Raw genomic sequence first — 17,150 nt, forward strand, 5'->3', positions numbered from 1 at the left:
GACCAACTCCCCAACAACCAACTCACTGTCAAGCGACCCGACGAGGAAAATAGCTGAGTCCAGCGTTACTGCTCCACATCAGCTACGACGGGACGCGTCACCATCGAGCCACGTCCGGACATGCAGACAGCACGCTGAATGGGCACCGGGGTCTCTACAGTGACCCGTACATCAGAAGGACAGGGCAACGCGCCGTACCGAGTGTACGACTACGCACGCTGACAGGTGATGAATGGCTCATGACGGCAAGAGAAGCCATGCCACGTATGATCGCACCATGAGACTGATCTGTTGGGACCTGTCGCCACTACAAAGATGTTAGCGATGGACTCGCTATAGGAGCCAAAGTAACAGGCGATGCCATACCAGGAGTACGGCTACACATGACCATACGGAGGACCCACCACGACAACCCGAAGAGCAGATCTCTCCCCCTCCCTCTCCTCTCTCTCTCTCTCTATCCAGTAGAATAAAAGTCCCACTGTAAGGTCATACCCTTGAGACATAAAAGGGCAGGGCCCCCCCTCCTTCGGGGGAGAGGCACATGACCACACACTCTAGCTGTAACACATTCTACTGCAATACTATGATTAGCACTACACTGGACTAGGGCTTCGGCCCGAATAAGTATAACATTATGTCTCAGTTCTTTGCTCGTATCTTCGTGATCCACCATTCAGAGTGAGTCCACGCTTGCATCCCCACCGAACACAAATCTTATCGTCTCCTGGTTTTCGAAACCACGACAAATTACTGTTGCTACAATGAAGCACTAAAAAGTAGCCCGTGAGAACTTAGAGCTATCTTATAACGTCACTAATATATATATCAGGTGCAGGTGGTGTATCATAGTCTTAAATTTGGTTGACTACGCTGATGGAGGCGGAGCTATTTTCTAAACAAGCTTTGCTTCTGAAATCTTAAATTTAGTTGACTAGGCTAATGGAAACCAACAGCCAACACAACTTTTTTGAGAACCAATAGGCAACACAACTGCACAGTGAAATACACGATGAAGCTAACGCTAGGATTAAACTGACTTGCAACCATGTTTTCCCAGGAAAACTCCCAAATTAATCAGACACAGACAGCCCATAACAATCTATAGATGGGCCGGCATTGTCTCAATTGGCCCGCCAGGCGATTTCTTTCCTCTACTCGCTTTTCTTTTCCCATGTTAACTAAACTATCACGAAAGAGTGCTACCCGGATCGGAGGATGACAGGCAACTGCAGTTACGCCGTACGTTCTCAGCTAGTCTGAAGAAACCATCTCTTTCATCCTCTTGGCTAGGGCTAGCCTTCTTGACGCTACTGCTTTGTTGCTTTGCTTGCTTCAAATGATGGCCATTGTGGCATTGCACATAGATGGACCACAGGGCCGGGCTTTCTTGCACTGTTGCACATGACAGGTCGTCGAGCTAGCAGAGCCCGGAGCACTGCCATGCGAGCCGCGCGTCCGCCTGTGCCTGTCTGTCTGATTGTTTGCTCTACCGAACTAGAGAGAGTACTCCCAAAGCTCGACACCGACGCGTGCTTTGTCTTCTGCCGTCGTCTTCCTATCGTCCTCCTTTTCTGCACGCAAACGGAAGGGGTCGATCCGATCCTTCTAGTCATACTCTTCACATATAATAACAAATTTTTTTCAAGCCTGTAAAAAATGCGTGGAAACTCTAGCTAACCTAACCCCTGTACGCACTGCATTATTATGCATGTAGGGGCTAGCTGGATCCTTGTCCTTGTTTTATCGATCATTAGCAGTATCTAGTGTACGGCTTGACGTTGACCTACCCTATCACCAGCAGCACTACCACGCGTTTCTGTGTGGCTGCCAACGACCGATCCCACCCAGGATATTTCTTCTTCGTGTCTACTCTTGTGGTTCAAGCATCGTCTAGTTATGTGTACCCTTGTTTTCAGGACCATCTATCTGACTAGCTATCTGGTAATAACAGCCCTGACGAATGTGAATAAGAAACACGCATGCACGGAGTGAATTGTCCTTCAGAAATAAACCTTTAAGGATGGTTTGAAAGCCCAATTTCTAAACGAACCAACCTACCTTTTCCCGTATGCAAAACCCACCGTGGATATGGGTCGTGGGGAAATTTCACGGCTTGTTTCGAACGTGCTCTCCCGGACCAGCGCTCCCCCGACCCGGCCTATCAGTAGGGAAAATGCTCCCCCAACACATTACCTCGCGCAACCTTCCCCACGGGCAAAGGGAGACGATGCAAGGGATGCTCCACCGTCTGCACGTCACCGTCCGCTCCGCTGCCGCAGCCTTTCCTTGACACGGTCGCGAGCGGGACACGAGGTATTGAACCATTGCCACCTTCCCTGGCTTGCCGTCCTTCATCGTTGTCCCCGTTCAGTTTGCTATCCTTCACTGTCGTCTTCCATGACACGATGTAAGGTCTTCCCACTCCTCTCATACTACCTAGGGTTTTGAATCATTCCCCATTCTAATGTTAGATCTTCTTCGATTCTTGATCTCCAAGATCCAATACAAGGTCGGCTCTCCTGCAAGTCTGTGGCACATGGAGCGAACCGAGCAAGTCCGCGCCTCCACCAGCGTCCACCGCTCCTCCACCAAGCAAGTTCTTCTCACCCTCTCTACTCGTTTCCTGGATGCGAATTCAACTCACGTCGGCCAGGGGTGAACCAAGAATAAAATTAGAGTGAGAGCATACTTGTAAGGATGAACATCAAAATACCAGAGCATGGACATCTAAGTTGGACTGACTAGGGGACCATATGGTGAAATCTGAACTATAATACTTGCAACAGAGAAGTGAGCGAGGGCCTAGGCCCTCACTCACATGTATGTAGGTCCGCCCCTTCCAAGAGATGCACTTAGAGCGAATTCAATGTTTGGACAAGTTCTAAAAGGCCCTAGGAACATATTGGAACACATTAGAAAAGTTAGAAAGGTCAGATATTCAATATGATGTTCTAGGAGCTAAGTCTCAGTGACATTTAGTGAAAGGGTTGAGCAGGTCTAAAATATGAAGAACTATGACTCAATGTGGTTGGATGGACTAAGGATAAGTTTATCTAAGTCATATAAGTGCTCAAGAGTATATCGAAACGAAGAGAACAAAAGAGAAGAAAAGAATGTCTAGAAAGGACAAGTCTAGCTACTTTGAGGTGCACCGAGCTGGTCTGGTTTGGCACCGGACCGGGCACCAAACTAGGCACCTAGAGACCTTGTTTTTTGGGCAACAGTGACCTGGCGCACCAGACCAGCCCGATATAACTGGACTCGACACCCAGAGAGAATGCTTTTCAGACTTTGGCAGCTCAGGTGCACTGGACTAGTCTAGTGTGCACTAGACCAACAATGTTTCCAATGGTTGAAAAGGCTTGGTACAATAGTCCGCTGACGTGGCTAAATAATGTGTGGTCTGGTGTGGCACCGGACTGGTCAGGAGCACACTGATAACTTTCGCACAATGACTACAAACAAGACAGAGTGTTAGAGGTTCGGTGAGCACTGGACTTGCTACAATGAGAGGTATGATGCATACATTTTAAAAACAGATTTGGGAGTTGTGTTCCAACATCTATGTGAGGGTTTGGTGTTATATATATGATCCAACTAGTGTGTTACACATCCAAGAGTCGAGCAAACAAGTCTATACACAAGAGCAACACATCCAAGTGACTAAAGAGTCCCGAGTGCCACAAATTTAGTAGAGGGCTAGTCTTAGCCATTCTTTATGAGAAATTGAACTAGTGCACTTAAGTAAGTTAAGTTGTGGAGTTGTGTTGCGATCTTTGAGCTTGGAGCTAAGACTCCCACTAAGATTGTAGAAGCGTGCAAGAGTCTCCAAGTGTGTGGAGAGACTTGCGGAGTCACGAACTCATTGAGTAAGGGAAAGAGGACTCATGTTTGATCTTTGTGATCACTTGAGTGAGGAAAGGGTTGAGAGACCCAATCCTTAGGGGACTCCTCAATGAAGATGTAGGTTTCTTTGTGAAACCAAACTCCAGTAACAAATTGTCGTGTCTCTCTGATAGTTGCCTAAAGGGGAGGTGAATAGGAACTCCTGAATATTTCACAAATTCAAAACAAACTTGATCCTAATTAGATGTTAGCACAACATATAGATCAAATCAAAGTGAGGAAGAATGAAGTTCTTGCAGTTGTTTTCTCTCTTGATTGTGGATTAGAGAATAGAGCAGAATCACAAGTGAAGAATAAGCAATAACTTAGAGAGGGGAGAAGGGAAGAATTACAAAAGATAAAGCACACAATTCATAGACAATTTTTCCCGTAGTTCGACCAAGCCTCAAATGATAGCCTACATCCACGTTGTGGTGTCCAAAAGGACGAGGGTTGCACCCAACCCTTCTCCAGTGATCCAAAGATCAATTTGAGGCCACAAATTCCACTTATAATATTCTCCTCACAAGGATCTACATAGATCAAAGTCTCTTGCTATTTGTACACAGGTTGATGGGAGTTACAATCTCCAAAAAAGCAAGAGGGAGGAATAAACACATACAAGAGCATAGTAACAACACTAAGAGATCGAAGAATGCAAGCACAAAACTGAAACAAAGCCCTCTCTCGCGAATACGAGCACTTGGATCACTTGGTGTGCTTCTCTAATGCGCAGGAGTGAGTATGCTAGCTCTTGAGTTCGTTGTTGTATTGAGGGGGATAGTTTGGGGGTTCTATTTATAGCCCCTGTTGGGGGCCTTCGGCTTCCGAAGGTCCTCAAAAACATGATTTAACAATGCCTCTGGAGTATAATGTGTGGACAGGGATCTTCGAACAAGAACCCACGGTATGAAGAAGCACGAAAACAATACGAAGGATGAAACAGAGCCGAAGTTATGCGCAAGGGAGCTTCGGCATGATGACAGAAAAGAGGAAACTGACTTAAAGAGGAAAAGACTATCTAGACCTAGATAGATTACTATAGAGTTATTGTCAAAAGCAAAGGGCCTGGATGTAATTTTGCATGGGCTGCGACCTGTGCCTATAAATAGGTGAACAATATTCCCGTACTGTTCACGCTGACTTGGCATTCACTTTCGCGTCACGCTTGTACCCTTGCTTTCCTTCGAGCCGAAGGTACATTTATAATTTGTTATTTTTGATACAGTAACGCAAATAAAAATAAGTTGATAATAATGTTTAAAGTGTTTATGTTATTTTTCATATCTTGCATATGAATCCTTCTTCATCATTTATTGTGCTTATGAAGGTTTGTCCTTCATAACCTTCGTCCGGAATTCATTATATCCGAAGGGAGATAATGCTTTGAAGGACGAAGGACTTTAACATTTAACACTTTCTATGTTGCCTTGTTCTTAACTCTTAGCATTTGAGAACAAGTCCCCAACATTGGCGCCCACCTCCGGTGAACTCACTTCCACTTTTTGAGTTTCGAACACCTTCGGCAAGCATAGACCTTCGTCATGCCGCCAAAGAAAGCTTCAGCAACAGGGGCTGCCGCTCTGCAGCCGCTGGACCCCAACCAGGAGAGCCTCTCTCTTCGGGAGGCCCGAAGTCAGAAGAGGAAGGCCACCAGTCCAACGCCTCAGGAGGACGACTTGGATCAAGAGATCAGAAATATGGAGATGCTCCATCAGCAGGTGCAGAGGAAGAAGGAAAAGATGGCTAGGCTAGCTGACCTGCAAAGGCAGATTGACGAAGCCTCTGAAGAAGTTCGCCATCTTGCTCAAGATGAGCAGAACCGAAGGCCTCAGCACAGAGAGCATCATCAAGAGGGCTTCTTCAACGAGGATGACTGGTATGAGGATTTCCATCATGGAAATTTTGCTTTTGATGATGCTTCTCCTCTGTCAGCAGAACTGCAGGCTACACCTTGGCCTCCGTCTTACAAGCCACCTCAACTCCCCATGTACGACGGACACTCAGATCCGAAGCAGTTTCTGATGAGCTACGAAGCAACGATATCTTCCTATGGTGGCAATACTGCAGTCATGGCAAAGTCTTTCGTCATGGCTGTCAAGAATGTTGCACAAACCTGGTACTCCTCTCTTCGGCCAGGAACAATCACATCATGGAAGAAGCTGAAGGATATGCTGATTACCAGTTTCCAAGGGTTTCAAACGAAGCCGGTCACCGCTCAAGCTTTATTCCAGTGCACCCAAGATCACGAAGAATATCTTCAGGCGTATGTCCAAAGGTTCTTACGCCTGAGGGCACAAGCGCCAACAGTGCCCAATGAAATTGTCATTGAGGCCATGATTAAGGGGCTTCGGCCAGGACCTTCAGCCCAGTACTTTGCCAGGAAGCCCCCTCAAACTCTGGAGAAACTGCTTCAGAAGATGGATGAATATATCCGCGCTAACAATGACTTTCGACAGAGAAGGGAGGAAGCTTACAGGTTCTCCGAAATAGCCAGGGGCTTCGGAGGAAGAATTCATCCTAGACATGTCAGATCGATTCATTCCACTCAGAATGATGATAGGGGAAGCCAGCAGCAGAGGCCACAATATTCCTCCCAGGCTTCGGGGCAGCAGCAGAGCTATCCTTGGCCCCCAGCTCCAAGGGGCAGAGGTGCCAGGGGCTTCGGAGGAAGGTTTGGGGATCAGCCCAGGAAAATTTATTGCCTATTCTGTGGTGAGGACAAGGGCCACACCACCAGGATGTGCCATGTCACCATCCAGAAACAAAAGGAAATAGCAGAAGCTGCAGCCCAACAGAGCCAGTCGAAGCAAGTTATGCATACTGCTTCGTACCACTCGCCTTATATTCTAGAGTATGTGGACAACCACCCTGCAACTTCTGTTGCTTCGGCAAGCCAACCTCAGGCATCTTGGCAACAGCCTCCACCTCCACCACCAATGCAACGAGGCCAGCAGCCAGAAGGGAGTCAGCATACTCAACACCAACGAGACTTCAGAGAAGAGTTCGAAGCTCGCACAGTCAATAGTACTATGCCAGAATCGAAGCACATTTACTAACAAATATCCTACCTCGGCAGCAGTTTTTGCATTCAATATCATTTTCTTTTTAATAAGGAACAATTATTGAAAGCCTAAGTGTTTTTTTGTCGTTTTCAATTTCTTGTAATAGCTTCGCTTTTGCCATAGTAAAAATATACCTTCTCCAGAGAATAACGGAGTCCAAAAAGTTGCCGAAGAATAAGAACTTATGGTTACAAGGAGAATCTCCGAAATAACAAAAAGTCGTTCCTTAGGGAGCGCAGCGTAAGTTTTCTGCTCAAAAGTCGCTCCGAAGGGAATGCAGAGCTTACAGCGAAAAATAAACGCTGATTCCGCTGAAGTAAAAGGCGAAGAAGCTCCTAAGGGAGGCTTACAGCGAAAAATAAACGCTGATTCCGCTGAAGTAAAAGGCGAAGAAGCTCCTAAGGGAGGCTTACAGCGAAAAATAAACGCTGATTCCGCTGAAGTAAAAGGCGAAGAAGCTCCTAAGGGAGGCTTGCAGTGAAAAATAAACGTCGATCTTCGGCAAATATCATTTTGCATAACATCACATCATCACATCATTTGCAAAGCATAACATCATACATCATATTGCATCAATGACGCAAGAAGGGGGTTCAATGTTGATATTCGAAGATTGTTTCGAAGAAACAGTGCCAAGGCACAAAAATAATTATTGAAGAAGTATATCTTCATCAAACTCTGAAATGAAAAGATCTATTGGTTACTGATTTTACGAAGATTGGATGTTTTTATGAAATATGGATATTATTTACGAAGCATGAAAAGAAGGGAAGGTGTTTTTTCGCCGAAGGCTCAAAAACGGTATGTATGTAAAGTTTCATGCATCGTAAAGAATTGAACCATAAATAGCTTATATATTACATTCAAAGTTACAAAATATTACACATATTGTTCAACAAATATTACATTCCAAATGTTTTTACAATAACATCTAATCTTCCCTTAGAACTACTTCTGCAACTTCGTTTAGTAGTTGATCAACAACTTTGTCCATGATAGCTTCGACCATTTTTCTAATTTCGTCATCCCCCTTTACGTTGGGGTCCGCTAATGGCTCGGCGGGCTCTGAGGGAGGAGAAAGTGCGGCTGTGTTACAAAGTGTAAACAAGATCGAAATCAAAAAGTTACAACAAAAAGCCAAAAACTAGTAGTCAATACCTATTCGCGCTTCGAGATCCGCACTTTTCTCAGTGGCCTCTGCTACTTTTCTAGCGTCATGAATACCTTTTTCGCTTTTCCGTATAATTTCTTGAGCCATCTCCCGGCCACCATTTTTCCAGATGTCGGTGAAAATTTTTCCACCAACCAAACTTGCTTCGGCCGAAGGGTCTTTTATGTCTTCAGAAGATAAGTCGGCTTCGGTTTGTGCCAAGGATTTCACGTGATTGCAGCCTTTTTCTCCAAAACAGTGGCAATCCCCCTAGCACCCGAGAAGGCACATATGTCTCCGCGGCCATTCAAAACTTCTTCAAAAGCTTCAGCTTCGTGGCTGATCCATCCAATTGGGCCCTCGGGGTCGCCCCTTATGAAATTTTCTTCACTTGAGAACGCGCCAACGCTGGCGAAGCTGGTTCTTATTTTCTTAACACATTATATAGATTTTTCATAACACCTTTTCTTGGATGCACGAAGCTCTTCAATGTTTTTCTCTAAATGATTTGCCCATTATTCACTAATTTTTCGTTTAGCTTCTTCAACTGTGCATTCTTCTTTAGCTCTGGCTAGCTGTTTCTGAAGATCCTCAATTTCGCGCTTCTGAGCCTCAGCTTGAGCTTTAAAAGCAGCTTCGTCTTCTTTTATTTTATTCACCAATGAATGTAATATTTTATCTTTTTCGAGACCTTCGTTCCTTAGTTCAATTACTTCGGAACGAAGGTTGCTCAAGGCTATGGTACACCCTTCATCTTCAGCATCTTTTTGTGCCCTGAGGGCATTGCTAAGTATAAGGCCCTGCAAAAAAATGCGTTAATAAGTTTAAGCAAATGAAAAATTTTGGTTTCAAGGAATAATACAAAGATCTCATTTTTTCACCTTTAAACTATTGTACGCTAAGCTGTCGGCCAGCTCGTTTTTTGACAACACCGAGAGCCCGTCTTCTAATGTTGGGAATCCGAAGCTCTTGCTCATCTCCCGACAGACAGAAATCTCCTTGCTGTCAGGGAGACAATACAAGAAGTCTTCTTCTCGACTGCTGTTGAATACCAGCGCCCCTTTTGGATATTTCAATTTTTGTGCATAGAACTGAGCTTCTCCTTTTTCTTTTTCGGTCAGATTTTTACCCGAAGCATGACGTAAGACATAGTCAAAAGCTTCAGAGGATGCTTCGGGAATAGGTGTGGCGATTTTCTCAGATAAAATTTCTTCTACAGATTCTTTTTCCGTTTCTTTTTCAATTCCCAAGAATTCTCTCTTGGTAGGCTCTGAAAGCCCAGTTTCAGTTTCTGCTTGACTTTTGGCAGCTTCGGCCTCAATTTGTGTCTTTGGAGCTTTGGCAGCTATCTTCGAAGTAGAGCTTGAAGATTTTATCGTTTCCAGCACATCTAGCACGTTAACCATTCTTTTCCTCTTGGGAGTTGTTGAAAGGTCTTTTTGTGCCCTCGGCATTGGCATTGGCACCTCAACTCTTGCTGAAGGACTTAAAATTTCCGATGTCTTTGTCTCTTCAGCCCTCGGTTCTTCTATTTTTTCCATCTCCAGCATTACGGCCGGCTCTTCAATATTCTGCAGGGGAGTTGGCTCCTTGGCTTCGGTGGCCGAAGAGGTCTCACCGACAAACTCAGGCACTGTGGCCGGTTCAATATAGCGTGGCCGGTGCGTAAGAACCTTCATCTTTTTCCTCTTCGGCGCTGGCTCACTAGGAGCGGCTGAAGCAACTTCCTTCACAGAAGCCGTATCTTTTATTTTTTGACCCCGTATTGGGTAACGGTAGTCAGGATAGACGAACCCAATGGCATCAAATACTCGGTTGAGTCTTTTCTTCTTCCGGCCTCTGAAGGCCGCAGATAGAGCAGTATCTTCTGCCTTCGAGTATGATCCAAGCAGTTCATCGCTTGTGGCCTCAATACATTTCAGCCAGTCATCATCTGGCTCGACGAACTTATCTCCATATCTGAAGGTGTATTTTAACCTAACTAGTCCACCTTCGTCAGGTTTGCTGATGGTTTCCTTTGGCATTTCCCACTTTTCTACAAGTGGCCATACTCTGAAGGCAATGTGTTCCTGGATCAAATCCCTTGTCCCGATGAAAGAGCAAACCACGCCGAAGGCCCTCTGGCATTCTTCGGTTGCTTCGTCAATATCCACCTTCGGTTTCCAAAGGCCGAAGCGCTGCCAGATAGGGCGCATGATGATATCTTTAATATCTTCTCGCGTCTTCAAGTCGTTTTTCACATAGAACCATTCCTTCATCCAGTCCCCGGGCCATCTCTTCCGAAAAGTTGGCACGGGACAACTTGACCCAGAGCGGGCACCGAAGCTATAACAGCCAAAATTGTTATGATATTGCTCTTTACCCCAGGGTTTCGTCTCATATAATAACTCATGCATACTGCAGAAACTTTTTGCATTTGGCTCCAAACCTTGGCTCTTCATGGCCCATACGAAGATTCCCATCCTTATGATTGCTTCGGGAGTAATTTGATGAAGGCAGATTTCAAATATCTTCAAAACTTCTACCACGAAACTGCTCAAAGGAAACCGAAGTCCAGCCTTGAAGAAACTTCGGAATATCACGACTTCATTTTCCTCGGGAGTAGGACAAGTTTTCTCTCCTTCGTCAGCCCTCACAATAGATAAATCCCGAAAATATCTACCCCTCATATTGACAAGATGGCTTTGTTTAATGCTTGATTTTCCAAAAACTGCATGGCTTGGTCGCCAGGGTCGATCTTCGGAATCTTCACCACCACTTTCCACATCATAACTGTCACTATCACCAGTGTCTTCAGACAAACCCTCTAAAATCTCCTTAGTAATCTTCTCTGTATTTGTCTTTGCTATTGATTCAAGAAAGCCGAGATTCATCTCCTCGGAAAGGCTCAGCTTTGACTCAGCGGCAGCTTTCTTGTCTTCAGACATCTTCGAAAATGCTGAGAAAGTGCTCTCAAAGCCGAAGCTTAAAAATTTAAAAAAGCCAAGCAAGTGTTGGCGCGCAAGAGCTAAAAATTGAGTAAGCAAGAGCAGATGGCAAGAAAGCGTGCCAAATGAACTCGTGGTGAGCTCCTATTTATACGCCTAGTACGTCGAAAACTGGAGGGTCCCGCTTGTCAATGACTGTTGCTATTCTAGCAAAGGGAAGGTGTTTTTTCGGACCTTCGGCTTAAGGCCTTCATCCATGTCGCAATCTAAATTTATCATTCTAACAAATTAATATTGCGAGGGGCTACTCTTGGGGGCATTCGGCTTCCGAAGGTCCTCAAAAACATGATTTAACAATGCCTCTGGAGTATAATGTGTGGACAGGGATCTTCGAACAAGAACCCACGTTATGAAGAAGCACAAAAACAATACGAAGGATGAAACAGAGCCGAAGTTGTGCGCAAGGGAGCTTCGGCATGATGACAGAAAAGAGGAAACCGACTTAAAGAGGAAAAGACTATCTAGACCCAGATAAATTACTATAGAGTTATTGTCAAAAGCAAAGGGCCTGGATGTAATTTTGCATGGGCTGCGACCTGTGCCTATAAATAGGTGAACAGTATTCCCGTACTGTTCACGCTGACTTGGCATTCGCTTTCGCGTCACGCTTGTACCCTTGCTTTCATTCGAGCCGAAGGTACATTTATAATTTGTTATTTTTGATACAGTAACGCAAATAAAAATAAGTTGTTAATAATGTTTAAAGTGTTTATGTTATTTTTCATATCTTGCATATGAATCCTTCTTCATCATTTATTATGCTTATGAAGGTTTATCCTTCATAACCTTCGTCCGGAATTCATTATATCCGAAGGGAGATAATGCTTCGAAGGACGAAGGACTTTAACATTTAACACTTTCTATGTTGCCTTGTTCTTAACTCTTAGCATTTGAGAACAAGTCCCCAACAGCCCCAAACCCCAAAGAGTCATTGGAAGAAGTTTCTTAGATCTTTTCTGTGTGGTCGCACCAGACCGGTCCAGTGCACCACCGGACCAAGTCCATTAGCCCAATCCCTGGTATCCTGACTGGCGCCTTCCTTCTACTGCTAGTACTAGACTGGTTTGGTGCACTACCGGACCTTGTGCCACATCAGCTAGCCGTTGCGTCACCCATTGGAGCTAGAGAGAGCCGTTGGACCCTAGCGGTCCGGTGCACCGAACCCAAAGTTTGGTAATTTTGTCTTCCAAGACCGAGACCAACCATTTCCATGTAGGCGATCCGATGTACATGGGTCCAAGGTCCAGTGTGCCAGACCATGAAGTCCTTTTCTGGCGTCTCTGATATAACACTCTAGTGCATTAGGCCATCGAGTCCGAAGAAGTCCTGTAAAATAGCCACTGTACACAAGGTCTAGTGCATAGGGACCCAAGGTCCCACTGCAACAGAAACTGGCTGAAATTGAGTAAAGTAGGGCTTTTCTTCTTCTTACCTTTTGGACTTACTTTTATTATGTTTCTATGACTTAGGCAAACATAGTTAGAGTATGTTCATCTTGTCTAAGTCACAGATTCATACCTTTAGCTCTTTCTTCAACTCAGAAACCTATTCTTTCTTCAACTCAGAGTTAGTACCCACACACAAGTTTTAGCATTCTTGTGCCTAGGACCAGCATGAGAAGAAATAATTTTGCTAGATTTGCAAGATAATACATAGGATGCATAAAATATACATATGATAAGCAACATATGGACCATTTGATGCATTCCTATTGTTAACATGAACAAATTTAGCATGAGAAGCATGATGCCTTTGTGCTAGCAATCATGGTATGTGGAACATAAACATTTTTAACATGAGCAACATGACCATTTTTGGTACGAGCATTATGAATAATATGAGCATTAGCACTAGAGTGCATTTTCCTTTTCCTTAATGAATTTGAGAAACTCTTGACTCTTCTCATGGATCTTGGTGTTGTATTTAGCTCACCTTTGGAAGCCAAGACCGTCCTTGATTTTGGGATGCCTACCACTCAAATAGGCTACCCTAGCAAATTTTACTTTTCAAGTTCATCCTTGCATGTTTACTCAAATAAGCTATAAATTATAGCAACATTTGAAATGCAAAAATCAACATCTTTACATCTACTGCGAATTAAAACATGTTTAACATAAGATGAAGATGCATGGCAATCACTAAATTTCATAATCTTAGCATTCAAATCAGCATTAACATCATTAAGACTAGAAATTGAATACTTCTACTCAACTAGATCTTTAGACAAAAAATATTCTTCTCTTTTTTCAAGAGCAAGGGCCTTTTCTAAGTTGACAAGTTTATCATGTTCATCAACGAGTAGATCCTCTTGCTTCTCCAAGAGTTCATCCTTCTCATTGATGTACTTGATTAACTCATTGATTTTACCAATTTTAGTTCTATCAAGGCCTTTAAACAACATTACTAATATCTTCCTCATCATCACTAGAATGATCATCACTAGAGGAAGTATACTTAGGAGTATCTCTAGAGAATAGCTTTATTTCTCTTGTCATCAAGCAAGTGTGGTTGACCTTAGGGAAGAGAGATGACTTGTCAAAGGAGATTTTTGCGAGGCCTTAATGATTAGAGTTGGAGGAGCTGCAGTCTGAGTACCACTCCTTGTTGATGTGGGCTTTAGCTTTCTTCCTTTTGTAAAACCTCTTTTTCTCTTCCATCTTCCCCTTTCTTGTTTTTTCCTAGTCAGCATTATCATTATCTGGATAGTTAGCAACAAAATGACCAGTATTACCACATTTGAAGTAGGGACACTCCCCCATGGTTTGTTGTTATTGTTCTCATGCCCCTTTAATGCTTGCTTGAATCTCCTGATGATGAGTGACATTTCCTCGTCGTTGAGGCCGACCGCCTTGACTTGCACCACCTTTCTTGGGATCATCTTTTTCTCATTTTTTGCTTCAAAAGCAACATCTTGCAGCTCGATGGAGGGGATGTTCCTGTTGGCCAAGTCACCGATAGACGTTGCATCCTTGACCGTCATTTGTGGCTTACAAACATTCCAAGTACCTCCTTGGGCACCATCCTTTTGTACCTGGGATTTTCACAGATCGAGGAGACAAGAGTAGGATCTAAAACATGAGCTCCCAAGTTCACCTTTGATGAGCTCCATCTTGGTGACTCTTGTCACCCTGTCACCCTTGTGTGCCGTCATTAAGGTATCCCATATCTCCTTAGTGTTCTCCAAGCCATTCACTTTATTGTACTATTCCTAGCAAAGAGAAACAAGAAATACCATGGTGGCTTGGGAATTGTGATGAATGATTTCTTCCACCTACACCAGATTGTATTGTTCATCATCACTCTCAGGGATCTGCATTCCTGTTTCAATCACATCCCAAATACTTGGGTGGAGTGAGTATAAAAGACTTCGTATTGTGACTCCACCATGAATAATCCTCACCATCAAAGTGAGGTGGTTTACCGAGAGGAACAATAAGTAATTGTGCACTTGAATTATGAGGAATACAAGAATAATAATAGACATCTTAGTGTAATTTTGTTTAACCATCTTTTGTTGTTGATGACTCTTGGAGGAGGATTGTTCCTTGCCCAAGGTGGATGATGATGTCAAAGAATCAGTCTCGTAATAGGCAATCTTCTTGATCTTTTTCTTCTTGCCAACCCTATTCTTTTGACTTGAGTCAGATGGCTTTTCCTCCTTCCCTTGTGGCTTCTCCACCTCTTTGTTGTTGTTGTCCATCTCCTCTCCCTTTATCTTTTTGGTTGCGTCTCTTGACATCGCTTCAGGTTGTTAGACCATTAAATGAAGTGTTGGGCTCTAATACCAATTGATAGTTGGCTAGAGGGGGCTGAGTGAATATGCAATTCCTGAATATTTCACAAATTCAAAACAAACTTGACCCAATTATATGTTAGAACAAGATATAGATCAAATCAGAGTGAGAGAGAATGAAGTTCTTGCACTTGTTTGCTCTCTTGATTATGGGATTAGAGAATAGAGCAAAATCACAAGTGAAAAATAAGCAAGAACTTAGAGAGAGGAGAAGGAAATAATTACAAAAGGTAAAGCATGCAAGACACAAGCAAATTTTCTCATTGTTTGGCCAAGCCTCAAATGCTTGCTTACATCCATGTTGTGGTGTCCCAAAGGATGAGAGTTGTACCCAACCCTTCTCAAGTGATCTAAAGATCTACTTGAGGCCATAGGTTCCACTAATAATATTCTTCTCACAAGGATATCCACAAATCAGAGTCTCTTGCTATCCGTACAAAAGTTGATGGGAGTTACAATATCCAAGAAAGAAAGATGGAGGAACAAACACACACATTAGCATAGTTACAACACCAAAAGATCAAATAATGCAAGCGCAAAACTATACAGAACTCTCTCGTGAATATGAGTGCTTGGATCACTTGGTGTGCCTCTCTAATGCGTAGTAGTGAGTATGCTAGCTCTTGAGTGTGTTGGTGTGTTGAGGGGGGCTTGTTTGGGGTCTATTTATAGCCCCAAACCTCCAAAGAACTATTGGAAGAAACTGCTCAGATCTACTCTGCATGGGCATACCAGTCCGGTCCGGTGCACTACCGGACTAGGTCCATTAGCCCAATCATCAGGATCTTGATCGACGCCCTCCTTCTGCTTCTAGCACCGGACCCATCCGCTGCACCACCGAACCCTATGCCACGTTAGCTAGCCATTACGCTTCCCTTTGGAGCCTGAGAGAGCCATTGGACCATAGTGGTCTAGTGCGCCATACCCGAGGTCCGATAATTTTATTTTCCAAGTCTGAAACGGACTAGTTCCCAGTAGATATTCTTGTGCACACAAACCCAACGTTCGGTACGCTAGACGATGAAGTCATTTTTGGCATCTCTAGTATAATGGTCTGGTGCACACGGACCCAAGGTCTAGTGCACCATGCCATCAAGTCTGAAGGAGTCCTACAAAGCAGCCACTACACACAAGGTCTGGTGCACATGGACCCAAGGTCCGATGCAACATAGATTGGCTGAAATTAAGTAAAGTAGGGCTTTTGTTCTTTCTAACTTTTGGACTTACTTTAATGATGTTTATATGTCTTAGACAAACATAATTAGAGTATGTTCATCTTGTCAAAGTCACGGATTCATACCTTTAGCTCTTTCTTCAACTCAGAAACCTGTTCTAGCTCAAAACAAGCACCAGAAAGCATTTTCCCAAAATATACAATATTGAACATTCTAAAGTGCTAAAAAACATTCTAAAGGCAATTAGAACTTATTCAAACCATAGAACCAATCATGGTTCAATTTTTCAAGATTTTCCCTATTTGCCTCTGTTTGAGCTAGATATCGAGTTGTATGACACAATTTGACTCTTATGAACCTACGAGTGCACACTCAACAAACTAGTTAGATAACAAGGTTGTGTTGGACATTAATACCAAAAGTAAGTTAGAAATGGCATATAGCACATTTCCCTTTCACTCTCATGCTTTATATTTGATGTTTTCATTTCCCTTCTCTCTATGTTCTCTTTGTTGCGAAGCCCTAATTCCACATTCATCTTTGCAACAATTGAACTTACTTGCTTCCTAAACTAACTCGCTTGTTCTAACATTCAAGATTACTTATCTCAAATCAAGTTTTGGATTTGTTTTGAGTTAAATTTCAGGTTTTGTCTATTCACCCCATGTAGACGACTATCAATAGTCAATCCTATTACTGTGGTTGAGGAGCCAAAGGGGGCTATCGATGCGTTGCGCAGTGAGGGCCAGGTTGCTTAGCTATAGTGAACATTTTGTAGTAATTTTTAATGAAGTGCTATGCTAACCTCAAAACTTATTTCTTGTGCATGTTCTGTTGGTGGGCCATGTGTGACCCGAGGACTTGTTTGTTTTGGATGTAATAAAGGAGTTTGATTTGGAGACCACAAATTATTTGATTTGGAGAAGTCTTCAAATATCAAAGACTATTTAAGTGAATTTTCATACTTGGACGAGGTCTCCTTGGCCTCTCTAGTTATTTGTGAGGGGGCACAACCTGAGAGAGCAGGGTAGAGATGTTCGTGGACCCAAATACGACATCGTAAGGGTGTCGTGAGCCTGAGTGACACTGACA

The 17,150-nt window shown here is 43.6% G+C and overlaps 1 protein-coding gene across 5 annotated transcripts; it reads left to right on the forward strand.

Moving 5' to 3' along the window:
* The first annotated feature begins 1,917 nt into the window (after window positions 1-1,917).
* LOC103635475 (uncharacterized) lies at window positions 1,918-7,098 on the forward strand. 5 transcript variants are annotated; one of them, XM_008657935.3, is made up of 3 exons: window positions 1,918-2,410; window positions 2,501-4,626; window positions 4,773-7,092. In XM_008657935.3, the coding sequence occupies exon 3, from the start codon at window positions 5,433-5,435 to the stop codon at window positions 6,945-6,947; it is 1,515 nt and encodes a 504-aa protein (XP_008656157.1). In that variant the 5' UTR covers window positions 1,918-2,410; window positions 2,501-4,626; window positions 4,773-5,432; the 3' UTR covers window positions 6,948-7,092. The 5 variants fall into 5 exon arrangements, with proteins under 5 accessions (XP_008656157.1, XP_008656161.1, XP_008656152.1 ...); XM_008657939.3 differs by having other exon boundaries at window positions 2,501-3,516; window positions 4,458-7,092; XM_008657930.2 differs by having other exon boundaries at window positions 1,945-2,316; window positions 2,475-7,092.
* The last annotated feature ends 10,052 nt before the right edge of the window (window positions 7,099-17,150 follow it).

This window comes from Zea mays, chromosome 1 (genome assembly GCF_902167145.1).
Source record: "Zea mays cultivar B73 chromosome 1, Zm-B73-REFERENCE-NAM-5.0, whole genome shotgun sequence".
NCBI classification, from domain to species: domain Eukaryota; kingdom Viridiplantae; phylum Streptophyta; class Magnoliopsida; order Poales; family Poaceae; genus Zea; species Zea mays.